The 27,124-nt window shown below is 34.9% G+C and overlaps 1 protein-coding gene across 2 annotated transcripts in view; it reads right to left on the bottom strand.

The window, feature by feature from the left end:
* Window positions 1-26,898, bottom strand: part of Ptgfr (prostaglandin F receptor) — a 34,704-nt gene extending 7,806 nt beyond the window's left edge. The window contains exons 1-2 of one of the 2 annotated variants that reach the window (XM_026410186.1): window positions 26,101-26,898; window positions 22,422-22,457 (exon numbers count right to left, since the gene is read on the bottom strand). In XM_026410186.1, the coding sequence (XP_026265971.1) occupies window positions 22,422-22,457; window positions 26,101-26,898 (834 nt within the window). Of the gene's footprint in view, window positions 1-22,421; window positions 22,458-26,100 lie in introns of those variants that run through there. The other variant, XM_026410179.2, reaches the window with a different exon arrangement.
* Window positions 26,899-27,124: the final 226 nt, after the last annotated feature.

Raw genomic sequence — 27,124 nt, 5'->3', positions numbered from 1 at the left:
GTTTTTATTTTTGCATTTGTTTTTTATTTTTCAGATTAATTTTTTCTGGAGCTATCAGTAACATTTTAAACTTTTACTCAGGCTACCTAAGTAGCAAACTGAAATTCATTTCCCTTAGTTATAAATTAATATATATCCTACTTCTCTCTAGAATAACAACCTACATACTTAAATCCTTGATCAGATTGTCCCTCTCCCATGTAATTTTCAGCATTTTGAAGACACATCCTATCTCATGGCCAACTCCAAATCCACTTCCTATTTGAAACAATTTATTGCAATAACTAAAGACCACATGATTCTCCTCTCATTGCCTTATTATTATTCATTCTTCAGCTGTTTGAGATTCATATCCTATGGTTTCATTATATCATTAATTCCAACAAGAAAAATATTTTGTCTTGTGGATACTGGAAACAAAGTGCACATACTCTATATTTGATTTATAATTGGCACTGTATAAATACCAAAAAAAGAAAGAAAAAATGCCAAAGGAACAAATGAATGAATGGGAAGACATTTTAGGTCTATGGAAGCCACAAATCATGACTCTGTTTTGTTTTGTTTTGTTTTGTTTTGTTTTGTTCTTGGCCAAATCACTTATTTATTTTTGTGTTTTGTTTCATTTTTCCAAATCACTTTAATTTACAACTTTTAATGTACTCTATGAAGTTCGTAATTTCTTAAAATTCTCACCTTGCTCTTTAAAGAGTTGAGTCTGCACTTTCAGTCTTCATTATCAGGAGGGATACCTAATTCCTCATCTGTCCACTGGGAAGGATCTGGACATATAAAATGACCTGGTGCAGTCCACTGCCTCCACCTGCCCATGCACAGCGGCAGTGTCAGAGCCATGCTCCCTGCGTCCTGACAGCTGTTCCAGCCACCTGTGCTGCTTGCATCCCCATCCATGACTTTTGACACTGTTCTGGGCATGTAGTGGGTATCTAGACATTAATTGGCATAAACCTCTGAAACACACAAAACTGTTCCACCTTGATTCAATGGTTCATCATTATTACAAAAAAATAGTAACCAACATTCACCAAGTTCCTGATGTTATCATGTTAAAATACAAGAAGAGATAAATCTAAGGAATTATAGGATTTTTTTTTCCTAAGGGGTCTTTTTTCCCTTTTTTTTTTTAATAACAGGCTATGTTATAGAAATGGTAAGTTGGCACCTTAAAAACTTAGCATAAGCACATCACTTTTTAGTATGATTTTATGGATACAATCACAGTGACATTTTTATATCTCAATGATCATTACTTCACTGAGAACTCAGGAAGGCTGTCACTTACTAATGTATTTGCATAATGATGATAATAAAAAATTACAGTAAATCTTTTTGTTAGCTGAAGTTATAGTTAAGACAAAGTCATCAATCATTGTCTAAAAAAATCAATTTTACTACTATGTGAAACTTGCTGTATTAATGCCATGTAAGCTTTTAAATGAAGCTCCCATGACTTTTTTAAAATTACGAGTCCAATTTTTAAATAAATAGGAATTTCACAAAACACTATACAGTTATTAGATTGGTGTTCTCTCCGGATAATAAATATTGTAGGCCAAATTTCTGTCTAACCATCTTTTATGAAGCATTTTGTCTTACCTAAAATTTCATAGTTCCTAACATGGATAAGATCTCCTGCTGCCTTGCCTGAAGTCTGTGATTTGTGGAAAAGTATGGTTAGTCCAAAGGTATCATACATATTTTTTACATTCTCCTTTCCCCCAAAACCCTAAGTCTCCAACTTAGATTTTTGATTTCTGACCACTTTCCCAGGAAATTTGAATTAGACCATTTGTTCTCATTGTCTCATTGTCTTCAGATGCTGACTACCTGGGACTCATTCTCTGAAGATATTTCTCTATAATTTATAAAAAGTGTTTTAAGAAATAAGTAACATTTCCAGGGGAAAGGGAAGAGGATGTGCAAATTAATTTAATCTTTCTGTAAGGCAGTTTAACAAAATACATCACACGGTTTAAAGGTTAATTCCCTTTGAGCTATCAGTTCCATGTCCATGAATTTATTTACAGATTAAATAGTGTGCAAAACTTCAAAGAATGTTTATTTTAGTGTTGTTTACAAAATGAGAAATAGAAGCAACTTCCAACTATCAGAAATTTGTAAAAACAGTGATGCATGCCAATGATCCCAGCAGCTTGGGAGGGTGAGGCAGAAGGATCATGAGTTCAAAGCCAGCCTCTGCAAAAGCAAAGTGCTAAGCAACTCAGTGAGCCCCGGTCTCTAAATAAAATACAAAATAGGGCTGGGGATGTGGCTCAGTGGTCTAGTGCTCCTGAGTTCAATCCATACTCCCCCCCAAAAATAAAGTATACCTATCTACATAATAGAATAGTATGTAGCCATTAACATGTCAAGATGATTAAGATTAAAAATTTTACAATGTAGTTAAGACAACAAAGATTATAAGACAAAGATATTTTAGTAATTATTATAATAGCTAAAATGTATTTCATAATTACTACCTATTTTCTGCAACTAAGTACCACTAATATTCCTATTTTAATGATAAGGAAAAAGAGACAAAAGGAAGATAATTAACTTGCCCAAGGTCAATGAGTTAGCAACGATAATCTGGCTCCCAATGTCAAAACAGTTCTTCTAATAAATGTCTATGTGTGTGTTAACTTTTAATCATTGTGACAATATACCTGAAATAGTCAAGTTATAAGAAAGAAAGGTTTATTTTGGTTCATGGTTGCAGAGGTTTCAGTCCAGGGTCATTGGCCCATAGCTCTTGGACCTCTGATGGCACTGAACATCATGGAAGTGCACAGAAGGGGAAACTGCTCACCTAGTGATAGCCGGGAAGCAAAGAGAGAAAGGAGGGGCTGGGGTCCCCACATCCCCTTCCAGCTTCCTGACCTATCTTCCTTCCACTAATTCCACCTGTCAAAGGTGCCAGCACCTCCCAATAGCACCACACCCTGGTGACCAAACTGCAACACATGGGCCTTTAGGGGGCATTAAGATTCCGACCATAGCATATACTTTGAGAAAAGTGTAATAGAATATAGAGAAAAAACAAACAGTACTTAATAGAGGTTGGGAATGCACTTGTAGTAGAGAGAATTTCCAAAATATCCCAACCTAATCCTCTGAACCTGTGAATAGGAAAAGACTCCCATGATTGTTTTGCTACCTGGCACAGTAGAGAGTGACATTATCAAGGTGGGCTAAGTCTAATCATGTGAGCACAATTAAAAGCAGAGAACTTTCTCCAGCTGGTCACACCATACTAAAGAGATTCCTGGTATGACAAGGATTCAGTGCATACTTTCTGGTTGATCCACAGAGGAGCCACGTGGGAAGGAATGCAGACTGCCCGGGAGCAGACTGTAGCCCCCAGCTGACCGCAAGTCAGGAAATGGGGACCTCAGACTCGCAGCCACAAGATAAGGCACTGGGTTTTGCCAAAGGCCTGAATGAGCTTTCAAAAGGATTCCCCCCCCCCCAAGACCTTAATGTAAGAGCCCAATTCAGCTCTTACCTTAATTGTGAGGCCCTTGTCAATCCAGACAGCTGGCCTACAGAACTGTGAGAGAACAAACTGGGTGCTGCTTCATGCTGCTGAATTTGTGGAAATTTGTTGCAAAGCAGTTAAGTATCAATATAGTACTTATGAGGGGCTTAAAATGAGGGAACTTAGTGAAATTTATATATCAAAAATCTACAACAGTTGTTGCACTTAATAGATGAATTTTAAAACCTGGAACATGACAAGTATGCCACAACTACTACCACTATTTAACATAGTGCTATAGTTTCCTGCCAATGCTATAGAGGAAAAAAGATGAGACATAAAAATTAGGGAAACAAAGAACTTGAGTTACTTAGAAAAATGATGAGTCATTAAATATTTACAATCAATGAAAGTTTGGCAAGTTGCTGAATAGTCTGACTATAATAGTCAGCTTTATGTCACTACGATAAAATACCTGAGGAAGCGACTTTATTAAATGGAAAGGTTTATAAAGTTCACAGATTTGAAGAGTGAAAATCCAAACAGCATAGTGCAGACTTAGCAGCTACCCCTTCTCTCATTACCTCAGACACATGGTAGCTGGCAATAGCAACTGCACATGTGGGAGCAAACAAGTGAGTACATCTCCAACCAGAAGCAGAGAGAGGGTGGGGCCAAAACCAGACTTTTATAATAATCCTCTTAAGGAAGCCAAGGAGTCCTAAGAGAACTACCTTCCAAGGGGTTACCCCCAATGACCTAAGACTCCTATTAACTTCCCATCAAAAGGTCCCATCACCTCCCAACAGCACCATCCTGAAAATCCAGCTTCCAAAGGATTAGAGGGCACTCAACATCAAAACCACGATATCCAATTTAAAAAATCAAAAACACTTCTCTATCCCCAAAATGCCAACAATATACCACTTTATAGAGATATTTATATTCCTCTATAGGAATATTTGTATATCTATAGGATATATATCTATAGGATATATATATATATATCTTTATGTATATATAAGATATTTAATTTTCCTCTGTAGCATAAAGAATATACAATTATACATAGATATTTATCTATGTATATTGTCACCTATATAACAATAGAATATAAAAATACCATTCAAAATATCATACACAATGGATCTCAACCTGAGGGTTTATGCACTTGCTTGGTAAGGTAAGTTTGCTTTGACTGGGGTTGTTTCTCTCTCTGAAGTAGATGACATATGTCATAACAGCCTTCTAGAAGAATGGTTTAGAAGCATAAAATCTGAACCAAATTGCAGACATTGATGTGCCATCTCTGGAGTTTGCTATATGTTCTATCTCAGACTAATTAATTTACAATTTTGATTCTCAATTTCATGACTTATAAGTTGTAGATAATAAATCTTATTTGATGGCAAAAAAATATATCATACACAAGTGGCTGGGGTTATGGCTCAACGGTAGAGCACTCACCTTGCACATGCAAGGCCCTGGGTTCAATCCTCAACACCACATAAAAATAAATAAATAAAAAGCAAAGGTATTGTATCCAAGTACAACTAAAAAATAAAAATTAAGAAACATATATCATACACAAATTTTCTAGAAGTTTATTTAATCAAGAAATTAACATAATACTTAAAATTTTTAAAGAAATTAGATTTTAACTTATGTATTTTTTAAATTTTATATAGTGGACATATATTAAAATAATATATCATATCCATGGTCATATTTAAATAATATGGAACATTGGCACCAATCAATCAGAATGGCACAGGCAGGCCATCAGTTTGGTCAAACAGAGATATACAAGAGGCTTGAATCTCATAGTTGTAAGTTGATTATTATATTTCTCTCCTTGAAATAGCTCAGAAGGACAAACATTAGCCTTCCATTTTCTCTATGGATGGTTTCTCTCAATAAATTATTTCTCCTACACTCAGGGAAGAGAAGAGCACAGTTACATCATGAAGGTACTCACTTAAGAGATTGCAGACAGAAAAGACAGCTGGCATAGAAGGGAGACAACTGTGTCTACAAAGCTGGAGAATGGAAATAAAGAGAGGGCGACTAGACAACATGGACAGAACCTGAACAGTAGGATGGCCATCCTACCCTGCCTGCCTGAGGGCCCAGGGTAAAAAGTGTACCTCAGATTGCTTCTACCCGTATAAACTCAGAGTTGTCCAAAGAAAGTGAATGCTGGAAGATCTTGTCACTGCCTGCCTTCAAAGTATGGAAAGACAGGGCTAAAAATCCCTCATGGAACTTGATTCTCACACCCCAAGAGTTAAGGAAAAGATAACATTGATAGCACATCAGAGTGGTACATAAATAAACATGAGCAAAGCTTATCACAACACATCTTTTTATTTTATGAACACATTCAAGATAGGCAATGTAGATACATCCAATGTAGATACATCTGTACATCCTTTATGATCAATTAATTCCAGATTGAAGGCAATCATCACCAAATTTCACTAACCATTCACTAATATCAGTAGGAAAGGTCTAAGTAATCCCTGAAATAGGTCTGAAATGACCATCAAAAACTGTCTTACTGTCCTCAGGAGCTTGTCAGCAAATGCCCCAAAATTTCTTGCTTGCATGATTGCAAAACTACAGCTCCAATTCCAATACTTTCCAGTATATTAATTCTCTTATTTTTTCCATAAAACTATCAAGTTTTATGGTATTATTTGCAATACCAGAAAGCCAAGCCCTTCCTCTGTAGTTACATGGAAGAATTGCATTCTTGAGAGGTCTTGAATAATACCACAAAAATGATCTCACCTAAAAGAATAGGGTTTCCCAGAAATAACAAGAGAAGTGAGGTTTTACATTCAGGTAAATTATTTAATAAGAAAGGGTTGAACTAACTTTTAAATTTCTCTGGTTGGGTTAACCAGTGACAGCTATGAGATTCAAAACCCCTCTAACCGTGAACTGAAAAAATTCAGAATCGCAAAAGGTAATGATGGTGTCTGTTTGGCTTCTTAGAGAAGAACTGACCTTATTAAACACAGTCATATTAAGAAGCACATCATGAAAAGAAAGGAGGTGGCATAAACCTGTTCTGGTATTTACTACAAGTTTATGGAAAAGAAATAAGTGTGAGGAAAAGATGAGGTAATTGAACACAAGGAAGAAAAGAAAAAAAGCTTATAAGTCAATAATTGAATCAAAAGACAAGAATTGCATTTCTGAAGAGAATCCAGTGTCATAATTGGTAGGTAAGAACTCACTCCACTAAACTCAAAGACCACCAGAGACCACAATGAACCCAGATTCACAGCTTTGGTCAAGAACTTGGCATAGACCACATAAGATGAAGTTTCACAGCAAAGATGCCCCTTTGGAAGATCATGGGAACTTATTCACAGATTCTTTTGTAACAGAGCTAGTTCTGTCCATACCTCCCCAGATAAATTACAAATTCCATTGAGGCTAGGATCCATTTTAGTCATATTAATATATCTAAGTATCATATATGCAAATTCCCATCACAGCTATTCAATGCATATTTTTAAGTTAAAACTGAGTTTTATTAGAGGGACAAATGGAATCATGGTAAGAACAATAATAATCATCTACAGCACCTTCTATTGGATCCTTCCACATCTTTTGTGAAAACTCATTTTACCTGATTATATGTTATATGTTAATGTCATCATCAGTTATTATATATATTTCACAGAAGTTAAGAGTAAAGTTCACATAGATCTTTAATAATTTGCCCAAAGACATGTGGCTTGTATGTTCGGGCTCAGGTGGTGAGAAATTTTTGCATAATACAATAGAAACTCCCCTACTTAGAAGCAGTGATTAAAGTATAGACTAAAGACATTGGCCTTCTACTCTCATAGAGATGGTTTTAGTATAGTCATCTTGTGGAGTCACCACTGATGAGGATGTTCAGCAACATGAACAACATAAATCAGATATCTTTGTATACACTAGGTGCTGCATAAATATTTGGTAGGTAAATGCAAAACCAAAGATTTCCAAGTCAAGGAAGGAATACTGATTCTTTTTTCCTAGTAACAGAAGCTAGAGAATAGTTAAGTACCTTGCTCAGAAAGCACAACTTCCTCTCAAATAAGAATTTTCTGAGGTTAATTGTGATGGAACCATCTTTCTTTATCTCGGTGGAAAGATTCACTTCTGCCTGGGACTTAAATTGTAAAATATTTGAAGGAAGGCCTTGTAGAAAAATTCTGCAAAATAAATAATGTGTCTTATTCGTGGTTTACACAGTTTAAGTGGCAGAACTGTGGCATTAAAATCTAAAGTGAAAACCCAGAGGGCTTTGTTTGTTTGTTGTTGTTATTGTTTCTGGTGCCAGGGATCCAACCAGGGCCTCACACATGCTAGACAAGGGCTCTACCACTGAGTTGTATATGACCCTCTGACCCTGACACACACAATGTTTTTCATTCCACAGTCCAGCTTTGACCAAATCCCATACAAGGGTTATCTAACCTCCCAGTTCATGGTCCATCTAAAGCTGATTTCTCTAAGGTCAAAAAACAGAGTACTGTCCAAAACTAAAACATAGAGTTACCTAATGTTTTGTGTACTGAGACTATACAAAATCAAAATAACAATAATAAAGAGTAATAGAGCCAAATCACTTCTTCTCAAACAAAAGAAAAATACAAATCAATAACTACATACTCTCAAGTGAATGTTCATAAACATGACCTTTTCTAACCAAAAGAGAAGCTACGCTGAGATTATGAACTAAGTAAAATAATATGTTTCCTTTCATATTTTGCCACAAAGTCTAATTGTATTTTAAGCCTTAAGGGAAATTATTTTGAAAATGTTCCCTTTTTATTCACAAGCTAATCTTTATTTAATAGTGATGTTACTTGCCTTACTTCCCAATAGAAGTGCTAGAAAAGTAATTTCTTTATTACTCATGCATTAAATGAAATTTCCAGCAAAACCTTTCTGCCCTATCCGCTTTGTTATAATTCACTCTCTACTCAATAAAGTGATATTTTAAAATCATGAGTCAGATCATATCCATCCTCATTAAGAAACTCTCCAAAGGCTTCCAACAAAATTTTAATCCAAATTCACCATCACTTGCAAGGTCCTACACAGTCTGACCCCTACCTTCCTCTGTATCTTCAAATCCTCCCACCTTCACCTGTGCTCTCCCTGCTCCAGTTAATGAGCTTTGCTTTGTCCCTTGTTACAAAAAGTTCACTCCTCCCCTTGGGTTTTTGTTCTGGCTCTTCCCTCTGCCCAACCACCTTGCTCCAATATTGTCCCATGGTTGTCCCATGGCTGCCTTTTTTTTTTTTTTTTGGACAATGCAGAGGTAAGCTCACCATGAGACTGTCCCTGAACATCCAGTCTGAAAGAGCCCCATCCCCACCCTCAATAGCAACACTTACAGCTCTTCAAAATCCTGTTATTATATTCAGTTACTTATTATCTATCCTCTCCAAACTGCCCCTAGCCCTCTACCACTCCCATCTGCAGAAGAATGTAACCCCTATGAGAGACAGGATATTGCCTTCTTGTGAAGCACCACAATCCCAGTACCTAGAACACTGTCTGACACATGGAACGCACTAAGAAATTTTTTATTGAACAAATAAATGGCTATTTCTAAACATGTTACATTTATGTGTGTGTTTTAGTCATTTTCTAAATTCAGTTCTCACTATGGTCTTATCTTTGGCTCTCTTTTATAAAAATCAAGGACTTTGATATCTTCCAGCCACAAATATGCCTGGGTACAATTGCAAACTGTAGTGTTCTGATAGCAAGAACATCAGATTTTGCAAGACACTTGGGATAATAAAAAAGCTGCTCAGTAAGAAAAGTCTTCTGTAATCCAAATTTTGAAACTGACTACTCTTGGCACTCTCTGGTTTTAATCAAGGCCTGACTGATCCCCTCAAAACACTTAGCAATGGGGCTGGGGATGTGGCTCAAGTGGTAGCCATGCTCGCCTAGCATTCGTGAGGCACTGGGTTATTTCTCAGCACCACGTAAAAATAAAAATTAAATAAAAAATTTAAAAATAAAGATACAAAAAAAAGCCAACTTAGCAATGATTTCTCTCCTCTAGATGGGGTTTTAGCCTGTCAGTGACAGAAAAGAAAAGTAAAAACTCTTCTTCTCAAAGGATTTTTTTAAAAAAGTGGAGAAAAGGGTACACTCATACATTCTTGGCAGGACTGCAAATTGGTGCAACCATTCTGGAAAGGAGTATTGAGATTCCTCAAAAAAAAAGAAAGAAAGAAAAAAAGAAATCCACTAAAGGGCACTGGGGTCTGTGGAAAATAATCAGGAGCCTTCTTTGTGGACTTTAGGCCTGGAGATGAACCTATATGAAGAGCAGATTAACATGGGGTCACAACTTGAAGTACAGGTGATTGATTGCCTATTACTAACTAGTGCCTTTATAGTTAAAATCAGAGCACTCATATGCAAAAGTTAGGTTACTAAACATTTTTTTCATCCAAAATGACTTAAAGAAAATCCAGTCTTTCATAAATAAAATGCCATAATTGCATGGCTTAACATGAAGTGTGGTCAAACATACATGCGGCTGATGGCTAAAAATTACCTCTTCAGGATGAATATGTCCTGTAGCACATCATACTGGTAAATCTATATTTTTCAATTAGAGGAATTACAATTCTGAAATTATTGATTTGTCTTTATTTAAATTTGTAATACTGTCCATGAAACCTGCTCTAATTATTTTATCTTGCATTTTTCTGTCTTTCTGTGGATGGAATACAGCATCTAAGTCTATTCGTGGAGTTTGTGTTGTTTGTTTTGTGACTGTCTCATCTTGCGAGTGAATAGGGAGCTCCTCAGTGACAGAGCCAGAGTCACGTGTTTCTACTCTGTTTCTTGTGGTGCCTGGTACGCTGCTTGGAAAGGCTCAAGGAAAATGCAGCTCATCCTTTAGAATCCTTTAGTCACAAATGAAATTAGTGAACAAAACAGCAAGTCTTATGGCTGTGATTATTCAATGCTCATGCCACAAAAGGATTTTATTCTTAAAATTTTATTGTGTGATTTAAAAAGGTATAAAATTTTTTAAATATAAACATAAAACTGTAATCATGATGATCATTTTAAATTTAAGGTTCTTCCTTAGTTTTGTGTTGTAGTCTTAGAAATAATAATTAATTTAATTAATTATTTAATAATTAGATTAATTAACTTAATTAATTAGAAATAATAGTTAATTTAAGAGACCCACCTATATGTCTACCACTGAGTGGCAAACAGGAGGACTCAGTGTGCTGTACAGATTCTAATCCAGTGCATCTGCATGATGTTTTTCCTTGTGTATGCCCTCAGACATGGAAACCATTTCTGACTATGTGTGTTCAGAGGGTTCACCCAAAGGACATAGTCATGTAACACTTGTTTGCATTTAGTATCTAATCAGCTACTCAGCATTATTAGCCATATATTACATCTGAGCTTTTAGATAAAGTTAAAATGTCCTCATATGTAAGCCAAGTTTCTTCAGACATGAAGAAACTGCAAAAACATCAAGTTGACTGTGATTTGTGAAGATAATAAATAGTATTATTTTTGAACTCTCTTGTGATGCTGATAGAGGAAGGAGAAAACTTCACCCTTTTGGCTGAAACATAGGGAGAGTTCTTTGACCTTCAGGTGGGGGTTAGAGGATAACAAAGAAATTCCTCAGGACTGCTTGGGTTCTGTGACCTTGTCAGGATCTGAAAGCACAGAACACCATTCAGAAATCACCATGAAGCATGATTTATAATGGACTGTTGCTTGTCTCTTTGTACTGTTGAGCAGATAAATAATCTCTCAGTTGAAACTGATTGATTTGAACTTGAGTTTTGGCAAGCAAGTAAAACAAACCAAGAAGTCAAGAGAAAGGTGGTACATTTAACTAACACTAAGGTATGTTTATATATGAATGTCAATTCATATCCAAGAGAGGCATTTGACACAAGGGTGTTGATATAGGTAAAACAAGTTATTCAGTATCTTTACAGCCACACATTCAATGGCTTCTTAAATTGACCATGAGGAAATCCACATCAGTCTAAAACTACCTAAATAATCAGACTGGCTTTTGTATTATGATCATGTGACATATGCAGACAAATTTGAAGTTGGCAATTAGGAGAAGGTCAACGGCACACAGTAGAAATTATTCTGAGACAGACTGCTGTCACTTACACCATCCAGGGATATTTTGAGCAAGCTGGCCTCGACATCCTTCATCCATACATCAGTCTGATATGAGTTTAGAGAGAAGCAAGAAAAGGCAGAGATTTCCTCTAAATACCATGCAGTTAGAACTGTTCAGTATTTTTTTCTTGACTGGCAGCAGCAATCCTTTATATTTTCATGAAATAAGAAAGAGTCTGCCTTAGCTGTCTTTGGACTTTCAGTGGAGGAAAGAAGCACCACATGTTCTTTAATAGCTTCAAAACCTGGAAGACTGCAGACAATTTAAAATTATTTGGGATGTCATCTACTGTTCTGATTCAGATATAGCATAAGGGAAAAATATGGAAATTATCAGTCATGACATAATCATTATAGAATTATATAAAGACTGAAATGTACTCAAATCTAATTCTGTTCACTGCAAATGAATCCAAGCATGATGGAGATGTCATTTGTTGTCTTATGCTACAGATTGGAAATAAGCTTGACAGTAGGAAATGAGGAGTAAGAAGACATTCACATAGTTCATTCTTTCTATGTGTAATTCTAAACCAGCTTTTCCAAAAAAGTCCATTTCTAATTTAAGCAGACCCAGAAGATATGCTAGATTGGAGGGAAATTCTCAGACATTTCTTCCTAGTGCTCGGATCTTGAGCAACTCCAAACCAAAACTAGGGTAGGATTGGAAGAGGGACAAACCAGTAATAGGGGTTGGGACCACTGTGGTCAACATCCAATTCCTGGGACTAGGCAGAATCAACCTGCTTTCTAAAGTGGGAATTCATCCATGCTCTTTCAGCCACTGACCCTCTTTATTCAACTTCACACTTTCTAAATAGTAAACTTAAGCAACTGTCAGGATACAGAACGCAAATAGAAAAATTACACTACACTTTCTTTTTTGTCAGAATTCTGAAGGAAACCAAGAGGTACTGAGAGTCTAAGAGAAAAGGAAAGAAAATCTCTATTGGTTCTGTTCTGATCTGATGATTGTTTAATTCATTTAGGAAGAACAGAATTAATCTTTACTGAAAATACCAAAACATCTTACCAGTACAAATGTGAAAGTCAACTCAATAAAAAGAATTGATGATATCATTCATTCCAGTATCTTACAGACTGAAATGGAAATTATTAAATACTAAATTAATTTTAAAGTCAATTTCTATAGTTTGGATTGAATATTATCAGAGAGATGTTTTAAAGTAACAATGACCTTTTGGTTTAAGAAGATGATTGAACTTCACATTGTGCTAAGGGTTCCTGCCCAAATTCCCATTGCAATGACCAAATAAGAAGCACCATATATGTTGCCAATTTTGTCAAAGAAAGGAAAGATTTATGGAGGGATCAAAAATAGAGAATAGGGGAATATGTGAACCCATGAAGTTCTCTGAAATGTAGAGTGGAAGTTGTCATACTCTGTGGGGGACAGTGACTCATTTCCATGCTGCACTTGGCGCAATAAAGGGAGACATAGCTACTCCCCACCAGAGCGAGGGCCATGATGAATCAGAGGGAGGGCAATGCACCAGGTAACTCTGGACTGCAGTAACACTTACAGCAAAACCACGAACTTTCCATCCACACACAAGAGGAAAACAACTCTCGCTCAATTGCAAAATGCAAAAATTGCAATAAAAACAATACCAGATTTCTCTAGATAAATGTTGTAGAACTTTTGTAGAAAAGAATAAAAAAGACAGATGTGATGCATGGAAAGATAAGTCTTATGAATAACAAATCAAGGAACTCTGATATTCCTGTAATAAGCATTTCATAAGAAAATAATAAAGTAGGCAGAAGCACAAACAGAAAAAAAATGAAGAAAGAAAATTGCTCTGAGGTTAAAAATCAAAATTGAGTCAGTTTAAAAGAGTACCCTGAGTATAAGCAAAAAGTTTCAAGAATATTCCCACAGTAAAATAAATTTCAAGAATAATCCTACCAGCAACCTTTAAGAAAGGAAAAGAATTAGAATGATTTCAAGCTTCATTATAGAGCTACATGAGCAAAACAAAGTAGAATAATGTTGACAGTCTTTAATAAAAAACTATTTGATGTAACAATTCAATAATCAGCAAAACTATTAACCAAGGGAAATACATTTTCAAACATAATTTTTAAAGCCAGTCTTATTCTTCACATTAAAAGTCTCTCTTTATATCCAGCAGATCTAGAAATCAACCAGAATCATAAACATTAGAATGGGGGAAATAAAATCAAAAGGAAATTACAGAAATAACAAAGCCAGTAGAACAAAATGTCAATCAAATTCCACAGAATCATTCAATGTTTATAGCATGGTTAAGAAACCATCCAATGTTTAACAAATTTTATTAAATTCTTATTACGTGACAGAAACTACTCTGCATATGCAAAAATTAGCAAGAAGAACACAGCTATATCATCATGGAACTTCTGAAAATGCTGGAAATATGTGTAGAAAATAGAAAAAAATAACAATATGAATCTAAATACAAGTAGGATGTTCCTTTATAGTATTGCCAAAAAAGTTCCTCTGGAACCAACCTCCATTCAAATAACAACTGTAAGTTCTGGAAATGAAAAAGAAAAATGCCATCATTACATGAAGACATTGGAGAGCAACAAAAAAAAACAGTCAAGTTCTGGAAGAGATATGATATATAGGAAAAAGATGTTTCCCATTCTACAGCTTCTAGCACACCCCTGTCTGTGCCATGCAAAGTAACTAAAAATCCTGATACAAAACCCACAGTATTTGCAGCCTGAAGAACCAGATGACAGAGTTCTGGAAATAAGAGAAGAACAAAGGGAAAACCCCAATGTTATATATAAAATCTCACCAAATCTTGGGCTGATCCTTGAACCACACATGTAAAGGGCAGACTCCCATGCAACATATGTAAAAATGAAAGAATTTAACTGAAACTTGAGCTGCTGTCCAAAATAAAGTTTACAATTTAAGATTGGTCAAATTAATTTCCTGTTAAACAGAAAATACTCTTCAGAGAAATATAACAGAATACAGTCATTCTTACAATGTCTGAGATATAATTCAATAATATTCAACAAAGAAATAGGAAAACAGCAGTTACTCTCAAAAGAAAATAGAATCAACAGAGATTGACTTAAAAATAACAAAGAATTACCAAGAAATGTAAAAGAAGCTATTATACATTACTATAATACAATCATATTTTTTCAGACGTATAAATTAAGTGGTAAATTTTTGTTTTGAGAATTTACCTATAATTAAAAGATTTTTTATAAATAAAATTTAAAACTTAAATGAAAAAATATCCAGACTAAAAATAAACCTAAAACTCTTATCAAGAAAAACATGCTGAAGTGATGGCAAATCATCATATGACAGCTATGTTTACATTTCTTAAATTTTTCTAGTACATAAAAAAGAATAATTTTCTGAGGAATCTCCATACTGCTTAGAAAGCTTTAAATGGAACCACCATTTGACCCAGCCAACCCACTCCTCAGTCTATACTCAAAGGACTTAAAATCAGCATACTATGGTAACGCAGACACATCAATGTTCATAGTAGCTCAATTCACTATAGCTACACTGTGGAAGCAACCTAGATGCCCTTCAATAAATGAATGGATAAGGAAACTGTGGTAAACATACACAATGGCATATTACTCAGCATTATAAGAGAATAAAATCATGGCATTTACAGGTAAATGGATGGAGTTGGAGAATATCACGCTAAGCAAAGTAAGCCAATCTCCCAAAAAACAAAGCCTGAATGTTCTCTCTGATAAGTGGATGCTGATCAATAATGGGGAGAGGGGAAGCATGGGAAATATGGAGGAACTTTGATTGGGCAAAGGAAAGAGAGGGAAGGGAGGGTTCATATGGGTAGGAAGGATGGTGGAATGAGATGGACATCATTACCGTAGGTACATGTATGACTGCACATATGGTGCAATGCTACATCACGTACAACCAGAGAAATGAAACGTTGTGCTGCAATTGTGTACAATGAATCAAAATTCATTATGCTGTCATATATACCTAATTAAAATAAATTAATTGTTTTAAAATAGAATAGTTTTTCCTTTAACTTTTAAAATGGGTATAAATGTAGTGTTGAAAGTAGAAGATTAAATTTAAAAAAGAAAATTAGAAATGAATAATACTTTTAAACACAAAAAATGACTCTCAAAAAACCACAAATGTGTGTGGGGGGGGTATATGTATATATATATATATATATATATATATATATATATATATATATATGTGTGTGTGTGGAGCTGGGATTGTGGCTCAGTGGTAGAGCACTCACCTGGCACATGTGAGGTACTGGGTTCAATCCTCAGCACCACATAAAAAATTTTTTTAAATGATAAAAATGGTATTGTGTCCATCTACAAATATATATATATATATATATATATATAGATAGATAGATAGATAGATATAGAGAGAGAGAGAGATGGCTAACAACTGCATGAAAAGATACTCAACATCATTAGTCAGTAAGGATATGTAAATCAAAGCTACAAGTAGTTACTATTTGACATCCACTAGAACAGTTATTAAAAAATAAATGAAAATAACAAGTGTTGGCAAAAATCTGGAGTAATCAGGACTCTCATTCATTCCTGCTAGAAATGTAATATGGTGTTGCCCCTGTGGAAAACAGTTTAGCAGTTCCTTTAAAAAGTAAATAAACATAGAATTATTACATGAACCAGAAATTCTACTCCTAGCTACATACCCAAAAGAACTGAAAAGTGGTGCTCAAACAAAACTTTGTACTCAATAGTCAAAGGGTGGAAACAACCTAAATGTCCATGAACTAACAAATGGTTTTTTAAAATGCGATAAATTAATATCATTTAATCACAAAAAGGAATGACGTACTGATACATGATACAACATAAACTTTGAAAATATTAAGCTAAGTGAAGAAGCCAGACATGAAAGATTCCAACTATATGAAATATCCAGAATAGGCAAATCGAGATAGAGAAGAGGTTAGTAGTTTCAAGGAATTTCAAGGAGTGAAGAATGAGAAATGATTGTTCCATAGATACAGGGTTCCTTTTTGGTAAGAGAAACCTTCTGTACCAGATAGTAGTGATGGTTGCATAGCATTGTGAGTGTCCTAAATGTTACTGAATTGTACCTAAATATGTTAAAATGGCAAAATTTATGCTATGTGAATTTTGTCACAATAAAAAATGTAATAAGATTAGTGTTTTCTTACTTTTATAATATATAAAAACAATAAGATTTTATATACAATAAAATCAAAATCTTTAAAATTTTAGAATATAACTGATGCAAAGCAGTAATATGAAGAAATTTACCAATTTTTATTCAACCCATGACTTTGATGGTAAGATAGAACATGATTGATAAAAGGAATAATAAATTTAGCACAAGTCTTAATAAAATGTGAAGAGGATGAGAATTGTACAAAAAGATATATAAATATAAAGATATAAAAATAGGATGGGACAAAGAGTCCATAAAGATCTAAGCAGGTATAAGAATTCCATATGTAATAAGCACTGGAGTTTAAAACAGTTGCAGGAAGATCCTTTAATAAATAATTTGAGTGCAACTGGCTAACTATTCAAAATGATAAATAGATTAGATACTTGCAAATTAAACCATGACCAATAAACCATAAATAAAAATGAAGGCAAAGTACCAGAGGAACAAAAGAAATGAATACTGATACATAATCTTATTCTGGAAAAAAAAAACATTTCTTAAACCTTAGACAAAAGGCAGTACCCACAAAAGAAATTATTGGATGATTTCCTACTTATAAACAAAAGCACTAAAGTGAAAGGCAATTGCTTTTACAAGTGATTTTATAATTATTTTAATACATCAGAAAGATCTGTTCTTTGCTGTCTAGTGTTCTTGTAAATCACGTAGGAAAATATAAATTCCCACACATTCACAAAAGAAATGAGATAATGCTCAATTAACATGAAAGAAAAATGTTTAATCACTCTTTCATCAAAGAATTAAAATAATACATTTTCCTTATTAGAATGGTAATAGTGGTCCAGATAGTGGGGTTTGGAGGATTTGTTTTTATTTAATTGGCAGTTTGCTATGTATTTTACAATTCAACTTTTTATAAGTATTGTTGCTTAAGGCCATAAATATTATGAACAGTTAACTCACAGTGATTGTTATTCTAGTATCTAGAAGAGTGCCTGATGCACAGTAGGTGCCCAATGTTTGTCAGTTCAGTTCATAATTACTTGTGAATGACCAATTTAGAAGTGACAGCTTCCTTCTGTAACACTCATTATTCATTCACTAGTAATTTTAAAACTGGCAAAATTATTAACTGGCAGCATTATCATTTAAGTGTAAGAGAAACAATAATGATAATAGTATAATAACTGAAGAATATGGTACTTAGTATAAGTCAGACACTATTTTAATATATGAATCTATTTAATCCTTACACCAAATGTATACAGTAGATGCTATTACTGTACCTATTTTTCATATGAGGAAGTATAAGCACATTGTAGTTCCATTCATATGGCCATGAAGTGAAAGAAACAGCAATGGAGCCTGGACTCCTAGCCACTACACTCTGTTGTCTCTCAAGAGCTAGTTCTTCCGCTTTTATTTCACATAGTTATGAGCTCTTTGAAAACAGAGCTTTATCTTTCACTGTGTGGTACCACTCACAACTCCATGCATAGTGCTTTAATACTAATGGTCTCAACAATTTTTGCTAATTTTGGTTTGATTCTAATCACTTGAAAATTAAGACCTTATAAGTTATAGAATTACAATTATAAATCACTTAAATGTTTTAATAGAACAAGATTCAAAAGATTATCAGCCCACATCTTTACTGCTGATGAGATAATGAAATCAGGAGTAATGATCAAGTGGAAGGGTCCAAGAAAGTTGTCTAAAGCTATGAGCTTCTTCGCTTTCTTCCTAACTACAACCAGCCCTTCTTAATGGAGGAGAAAATAGAAAACAAATGAACTAAAAGCAAATGATTATTTTTAATCAAGATTATTTTTAATCAAGGCAGCAATAATAGAATTGGATTGAGTATTTTTAGATTTTGTTGTGCATTTACTATGTGCCAATCGTTTTGTAAAGAGATTTTAGGGAGATCAAACCATTTAATACGATAGTACCCTGTGTAAGTACTATGGTTAGACTCAGTTCACAGATGTCCAAAATTAGCTTAAAGTAATCCCAGGGTCACCGCTAAGATGCAATAAAGCTGTGAGATTCAAGTTCTCAGCCTGTACTCAGCTAACATTATTCTCAAGGGAAGGCTTGATTTGGGACAGTGCACAAAAAGCTAAAATAATTGCTTTTATATAAACCAATTGTCTCTGTCTCCTTCACCATCCCACCACAACCACACTCTGGGTCAGCATTCCACAGTCTGAATTTTATTTGGGGAGTCAAGAGCTGAGGAGTGAGGAAAACCACATCCCTGTCTGCATAAACCACAACTGTATCCATTCCTCTGTGCACTGTATCCATTCCTCTGTGGCGTTAACACCCTTACACCCAGGAGCGGGAGACAGAATGACAAGTTTACACAAACTTTGAAAGGTATATTTACAAAGACCAAAGACAAATTTCTCCTATTGGATGAAGTCCTCCCCTCAATACACATAAATATCATTGATGTATCAGGTCAAATTGATTGGTGTGGCTATAAGAACCTCTCCCAACATATATAAATTGAATAAATTTTATATACTTCCTACAAGTATCAGTCTGAACAAATATGATGAAGACTGGCAACCCTCAGAGATTTGGAAAGCACCAACATCTTAAAATTGTTTTTTAAATGTGCTGGGTCTTACTATAAAGCCCCATTCACATTACTCTAGAAGATTTTATACCCATGAGGGTATAAACCGAATCCACATGTTTCTGATTTGCTTACTCTTAAATCATTCAACTAATGTTTTGTAAGTGCCATCTCCATCTTCATGACATCTTTGGGCATTTTTATTAGTCTTTCTCCTTAAAAACAGGAAGTCCTGTTTTGCCAAGAATAAATGACCTTAAAATAACAAAGCATTTCAGACCACCATGCTCATTTTCAGCAACAGATTTTCATGTCATTTCTCAACCTGGCCGCATCTTTTTCCAATTGATTGACCTTCAATGGGTCAATTTTACACCACATATTTCCATGGAGGAAGATGATATTCTCTTCAAATGAGTTCAGTTTCAATATACATAGCTCAATATATTTATCTAATCAAACCTCAAGCCTATGTGTAATATACCTTATACCTAGATAAGGCATGGACAAATGAACTTCTAAATCATTGTCCTAAGGTGGACTCTTTGGGAAATAGACCGAGATAGAGCTCAGCATGCAGGAATCTTTCTGGAGGGTGGGAGACAGTGAGGGTAGTAGAATTGAACAGAAGTAGAGGTGCCCAGCAGGTGCAAGAAACCCTCTGCATATGCCTCAGCAAGCTCTGAAGATGAATAGCTCTTCAGAAATGTTCCAAATGAGGTGAGGGGCACCTCATATCTTCACAGTCACCTGTCACAATTCACACACAGAATAACCACAGAGACAGGAATAAAACCTTGAGCAAGGCAGCCACGATTAGCTGAAGGAAATTTTTCCAACTAACACTCGCCTAAAAGGGGAATCTGGGTGGGGTACCACAAGATCCGCTAAAAAGATCTCCCACATTTTTCTGGGAATTAATCATTAGTGAACATCAAAACTACCTCATCTTCTTGTCTCCTTAACATTAGAAATGGAGCTATATATATCATTCAATCAGCTGCTAAAGACATGACGTTAGCAAGGCCATTTTTCAGACCAATTTCAACATTGAGTGCAGAGATTTCATTTTATAACAATGAACATGCAACATCTGGAAGTCTTTATTCAAAATAATTTACTCCTCTTGTCCCAAGACATGACTCCCTCAAAGATGAAACACCAATAAAAAATAAATATATCATGAAAAAAAAATTGTGTAGCTGTAGAGAAAAAGTCAGTGCTAAAGACGATGGGGCAAAATTAATCTAAATTTCTATTGCCTAATATTTTCCTTTGCCTCAATACTTTGCATTCAATACTTGGTTTATTAGTTTACTCATTCAACAAACACTGATTAATGTCTCACTATCTTTAGAAACTAAAACACAACATAGAATCTTGCCACCAAGAACACTGAGACCAAGAGAGAAAATGACACATCAACAAATTATAGTAATGTCATAAAAGTAAAATACCAAAACTAATTCACTAGTTTGTGAAATTTCTCTAGATGCTCATAAAAGTCCTAAATTCTAGCTCCAGATTTAAACTTCCTAGTGCAGGAGATTCTCCTGGATGGACTCTACCTCCTGTTGACACCCTTAGGGAACGTCCAAACAGAGACTTTCCCAAGCCTGGTCACAAATTAGAAGCATTAAAAATATTCCTGGGGCCTACTAATCAAATCCTGATCTCAGCCATGAAGTGAATTCAAAGTAGAAACAAGTGTCGTCACCGACAGAAACCTCCTTCCCATGAAATTCATTTAGCAAATATTTATGGATACCATGTATGTGCGTGGCATTGCTCTAGGAACTAGAGATGTAGCAATCAACAAGGTCTCCCCCTTCAAGGAGCTTGCGTGCCAGGGAAAAAGACAAACCCCCAGATGAACCAAGAGATCTGTACTATGTGATGAGAGACTGACAAGTGCTATGAGGGAAATAAAGCAAAGGTAAGGGAGAGAGGAGAAGAGAAAACTTCCTTTCTAAAATAGCCTAAGGAGAGGAGGAAATATCTGAGTTACCAGAAAAGAGAAAGAGAGAAGCCACAGGAATGCCAGGAAGAGAAGGTTTCAAGCAAGAGACCACCAAGACTGGGGTGGGGGGACTCCCGCATCTCCTAGAACCACTCCTCTGCTAGCTACTATCATTGTCTTCATGCCCCTTACTCCATGCCCACCCCAAAGTGAGAATAAACCAACACGATCCCATTTATAAAAGAGCCCATTTTGTTTTAATTGGGGTACAATACATTAGAAACCCTCTTAAGTGGTGTAAATCAGATCCAATATTGATTAGCTAAATAATTTTTTAACTTGGAAAATAATTTAACAATTGTGTATAGACACATATAAAATGTACACTTTTATGTATATGCATAAGTACATACAATATGTATACATACTAGTTATATGTATACTAGTTATATATATATATACATAACTATATATACATAACTATATATATATACACACACACACATACACGTTTATACACATACATATTTATACATTTTGCATCTTTTCTTTTCACTTAAAACATAGGGATGGACATCCATTCACAACCTTTTTGGTGTTAAGTGCACAACACACACACACAGATTCCCATTATGTTATTTTTAAATATAATGATAAGAGTCATCTTTCAAAGAGAACAATCTTCATTTAACAGGCAAATGTCCTACAATGTCACATTGCTCCCATCATTTGCCATTAGGGCTCTAAGAACAGGTCATTATGATGCCAGTACGTTAATTTCAGTCAAAGTTCAATTAACAATTCAGTTCTTTGATCTGTTTTTGATAATCACCCTCACAACCAAATGATGGTTAACTACACTGACTAGAAAATATTAGCATAAAGTAACCACCTTCCAAAAATCAAAGTCAAAATCTACATGTGCAAGAGAACATTTGGGTAAAGTGAACTACAAAAGAAATCATTTTGCTCTTTATAGACTTTATAGTTTTCCCCTATTCAAAATTATCCTGTATCCCTTAAGAGATGATAAAACAAACAACCGGCCTTCTAGTAAAAGATAGCTGAAGTTTAACAGTTCACAGGTCTACAGTTGCTGATTTAGGAAACATTAAAAATTATCATCGGTTTCAGTATTTGCTTAACTCCTACCTACAAAACTCAGAATCCATATTCTGGTCAATCATTTCCAATCTCTTGACATTAATACAACTTAAGTTACGTCAATCAGTCAACAAGTATTTAATGTTCTGCTAAATTGTTGAAATACACATAGCAATAATAATAAATCGTTTTAGTGTTATGTGTTCTAGAAACATAGTATTTAAAAGAACCATTACATGTATAAAGACAGAAACAAAGAATATTAAGAAAATGTTCCTTGAAGGTGCTGGTAAATATTCCCCCATAAAACAGAAACATCAAAAGAATGTCTAAAATGCGGTTGTGGCTCAGTGGTAGAGCACTTGCCTAGCACATGTGAGGTATTGGGTTCCATTCTCAGCACCACATAAAAATAAATAAATAAAATAAAGGTATTGTGTCCATCTACAGCTAAAAGAAATACTTTTAAAAAAAAAGAACATCTTTAAGATCATTTACCAAGAAAAAAATAATTTGCCTGTGAACCACACAAGATAATTTTAAAATTGCTTTTGACTCTCAAAAAGTTTGAAGTTAACTTGTTTCTACCTGGCACTATAAGTTAAATGGCTATTGTAGTTTCTTGCATTTTTCAGTTAGGACTGTAACAGAGTATACAACACAGAGAAATTTAAGATAAACAACAGACTTTAGGTAATAATAACGTATCAGCATTAGCTTATCAGTTTGTATTAAGTGTGCCCCACCAATGCACAATGTTAACAATAAGGGTCACTGCATGCAGAGAGGGGGTTATAGGTTAACAGTGCACCCACTCATTTTTCTACAAACCAAAACTACTCAAAAATATTAAAGCCTATTATAAAAAGAATTCAAATAAACATCACAATCATTTTACCCTTGTATTGGTTACATAAAATTCAATCTGTGAAACTAATATTCAAGATAAGTCTAAGCAATTTTAGAAATTATGCCACTATTAACTTTTGATACACTATATCCTGTCAAGCACAGACACAAATATCTGCACCTTTCTCACTTCCTCCTCTTAGTATATGCAACTTTATTTCAGAGTGAGGCTTGAATATGACAGTGAACACAGGTAAAATAATGCATTCAGATGTTCATTCAAGTCACAAATCCAATCACTCAAACTGATCAAACATAGAGAAAAGGCACATGCTGCAAAGTAGCTCATTGGCTGGAAAGTTGTCACCTATTAGAGTAATCTATGAGAATCTAAAAGCGTGGTTTTTACACGTGCTTTAAATAGTAAGAAGCATTTAAAACACAAAGTGGGCATGATGGGTGACTCCATCATTAACACCTGTGCAAATCCCCCTAGACATTTGAGGAAAAAGAAAAATGCTTCAACTGAGATATCAGTGGTGGGTAATCTGGCGTTTTCAAGCCTGAGTTTCTCCCAAGGGTCACATTTACACCTGCATGATGACCTTTACTGAATCCCTAAGGCACTTGTGTTCAGATCACCAAACTTACAAATTTCTTATTCAGAAATTACCATGAAGATCTGTCTTCATGAAAGGAGCAAAGAATGCAAAGGATCCTTGAGACAATTCAAAATACCAAACCATTAAGGAGTACCTATGGTATACCTATCACACATCTACCACAGAAATAATTTCACACTTAAAAGCATTTTAGAAGTATTGACAGTGGTGTCATAGATGTATCAATAACTCAAACAGACAGCAGAGCTCAGAAAATTGTTTCATAAAAATGAAATTGTTTCCATTAGAAAATACACCCAAAATATAAATTAAATCATAATGTCTATTCCAACAATGAAGGAAACCAAAATATCAGGAAAGGAAATTAGAGAAAAGAATAAATTCAACATATTCAAGGCAAGAGAATAAAATTTTACTTTCTTAAGTCGATCACTCCTATTTCTCAAAGTCAAAAGCCAGAACTAAACAGAATTTTTAAGATGCTCAGAACAAATAATACAAAACAAATGATAACTTCCATTATCCGAATTGTCTCATTTAATGCACTACCTCATTGCTTTAAGGTTTCCTCCAAAGCTATGACTGTTTTGAAAGTTTCTGTAATATTTTTGAACACTTCCTTTCTGTCTTCATATTCTCTTCACAACCCAAAAATCAATTTTAATTCACTCAGACTCCCTTATTATTTTTAAAAGATACTTTATTTCAAGATTTAATTTAGAAAATGAAGAAGAATCATTCCCCTCATGAAATTCTGTTAGTCAAGCAGCATAAATTAAGATCCCCAAAAGGACCACTGACGTGGTTCCAAATGTTGTTAAAACTGATCTTTGTTATTCAATTCAAACAACTATGCTATAAACATGGATCAATCAAACAACTGTACCATAAGCATAGATTGCTAATCCCTAACTTCAGTCTCACCTCTCCTTTTGCCTCACTGACACCTTTTTCTAACCTGTATTATTGTCTCTGGATGCCAGCCCACTTCTTAATTTTTGCAGAGGAAGTAATGAAAATAATCTTTGCTGTCACTTGCTCCCTACAGAAAGATTTTTTTTTTCTTTCATGGCATGCTGTCACTCTTTCCATCATAAAGTCAAATGATGGGAGGAGTTAAATTTATATTATTTTTCATAAATGTTGTTTTGGTTTTCTTTTTCTTCTATCTAGAATGTCACATGAATGATTTGTGTTTGTTTCTAATCCCTAACATTAACCTTCATTTCCAAATTAAAATACCAAGCTATCATTCATATATACAAACACAGATATAAATTTATATCTGCTGGCTATTTAAAAAAAAAAAAAGAAAATAAAGAAAAAGGGAAGAGTCTCTGGTCCTCCTGTCAATCATACTTTTCCCAGGCTATTAACATTGTTCCCAGGATTAGTGCACTAATGATTTCTACACTTCAATTATCCACACAGTTCACCTGAATAATTAACCATCTGAAATCACCATATTTTACAAGTTGATACCTAGTCATTACATGTGTAAAAGAATTCAGTAGCTACTAGGCTTTGTGTGCAAACTAAAAGCCTGGATTACTTTCTGTCAAAACTTACTGGATTCTGATCCAATGTTGTATTATAGTTGGCCATTTTTTTAGAAAGTAATCATATTTTAGTATATTAAAAATACATTATTTATGGGGGATGGGGTTGTGGTTCAGTGGTAGAGTGCTCACCTAGCATGCATGAAGCACTGAGTTTGATTCTCAGCACCACATAAATGTAAAATAAAGATATTGTGTCCACCAAAAACTAAAAAATAAGTACTAAAAAAAATGCATTACTTCTGTAAAACTACTTTACTTTTACTATACTGCATTTAAACAGGTAACACCGTGGTTAGAATTGTTTAGCAACCCATTTCTTTCAAGTCAAAGCCTGTGAAAATAGAACCAAGTAGGTAATGCATAGCTTAATTCTAAGCCAGAGCTTGAGTGCTGAAATCAGTTTTGAGTACGAGGAAATGCTGGCATTTAAAAGACTGAAGTTCCACACTAGCAACTTTAATAAAGACAACAAACTTTATATCAAACATGGAAAACACAAACTTTCAAAACTTGAGGGTCTTACCAGAAATGGACTCCAGCAAATGCAGGAGACACACATTATAGCCAGGAGCTGGATGACCATTTCAAAATGATGAGACCTGCCTTGTCTGTGCTGTTGACTTTTAAATTTAACTCTTAAAAGTGTAATTCCTGTAATGGCATTGCACAAGAAGGAAACACCAAGGGCTAAGAGCCCCAGAAAAGAAAAAAGTAGAAGATAAAATCTATCTTCCCAGTCTTCGATGTGTTCAGTATTGTAGAAACACCAAGTCCTTGATGCTTGAATTTTATAGTCTCGATGCCCAAGAATAGGCAGCAAAGCTATAAAAACAGCGAACAAGCACACGCCGCTCAACATCATTTTCACATGTTTGGATGTAATTTTTGTAGAATGAAATATTGGTTTGGTGACTCCGATACACCTCTCAATCGCCATCACACTGCCTAGAAAAAGTGGGCACAAACCAGAGAATACCATGGAGATACCAAAAACACTGCAAAGAACATTCGATTGATCAAAGCGGATCCAGTCTTTATCAGATGCATACACAAATACTGCTATAGTTCCATTGATGAGATGACCAAAGAAGTCTGTGATTACCAGGCCACTGGCCAAAAGCAGAAATGATGCCTTGGACTTCTGTCTAAACCTCTGATATGCCTTCATGAGAATGGCAATGGCAAGGCTGTTTGACAAGATTCCCACTGTCATGAAGATTATTGAAAAAAACACTGAAAGCCGGTTTTCTGTCTGGCAGGTTGTATTTGAAAGGAGCCCAGCTGCAGGAGACACTAGTTGTTTGGAATTGTTCATGGACATTGTTGTGGAGATAACAGCTAGCTCCTCAAGTCATCTCTCTCTCAAAACTGTGCTGGTTTGCAGTCCAGACATCTGTAGCATAAGAGAGAGAGAGAGATTATAAATACCTAATTGCTGATCATCTGACCCTTAAAACCAAAGTACCCCAGCACCCTGTGGTGGGATTGGATTTGTCTGGCCTATCATAAGCAAGATTGCATCATACTGAAAGTAGCATCCATCTGTT

The sequence above is a fragment of the Urocitellus parryii genome, chromosome 11 (assembly GCF_045843805.1).
Source record: "Urocitellus parryii isolate mUroPar1 chromosome 11, mUroPar1.hap1, whole genome shotgun sequence".
NCBI lineage: Eukaryota > Metazoa > Chordata > Mammalia > Rodentia > Sciuridae > Urocitellus > Urocitellus parryii.
Note: the sequence above shows the minus strand (reverse complement) of the source record. Positions and strands in the feature narration are given on the sequence as shown.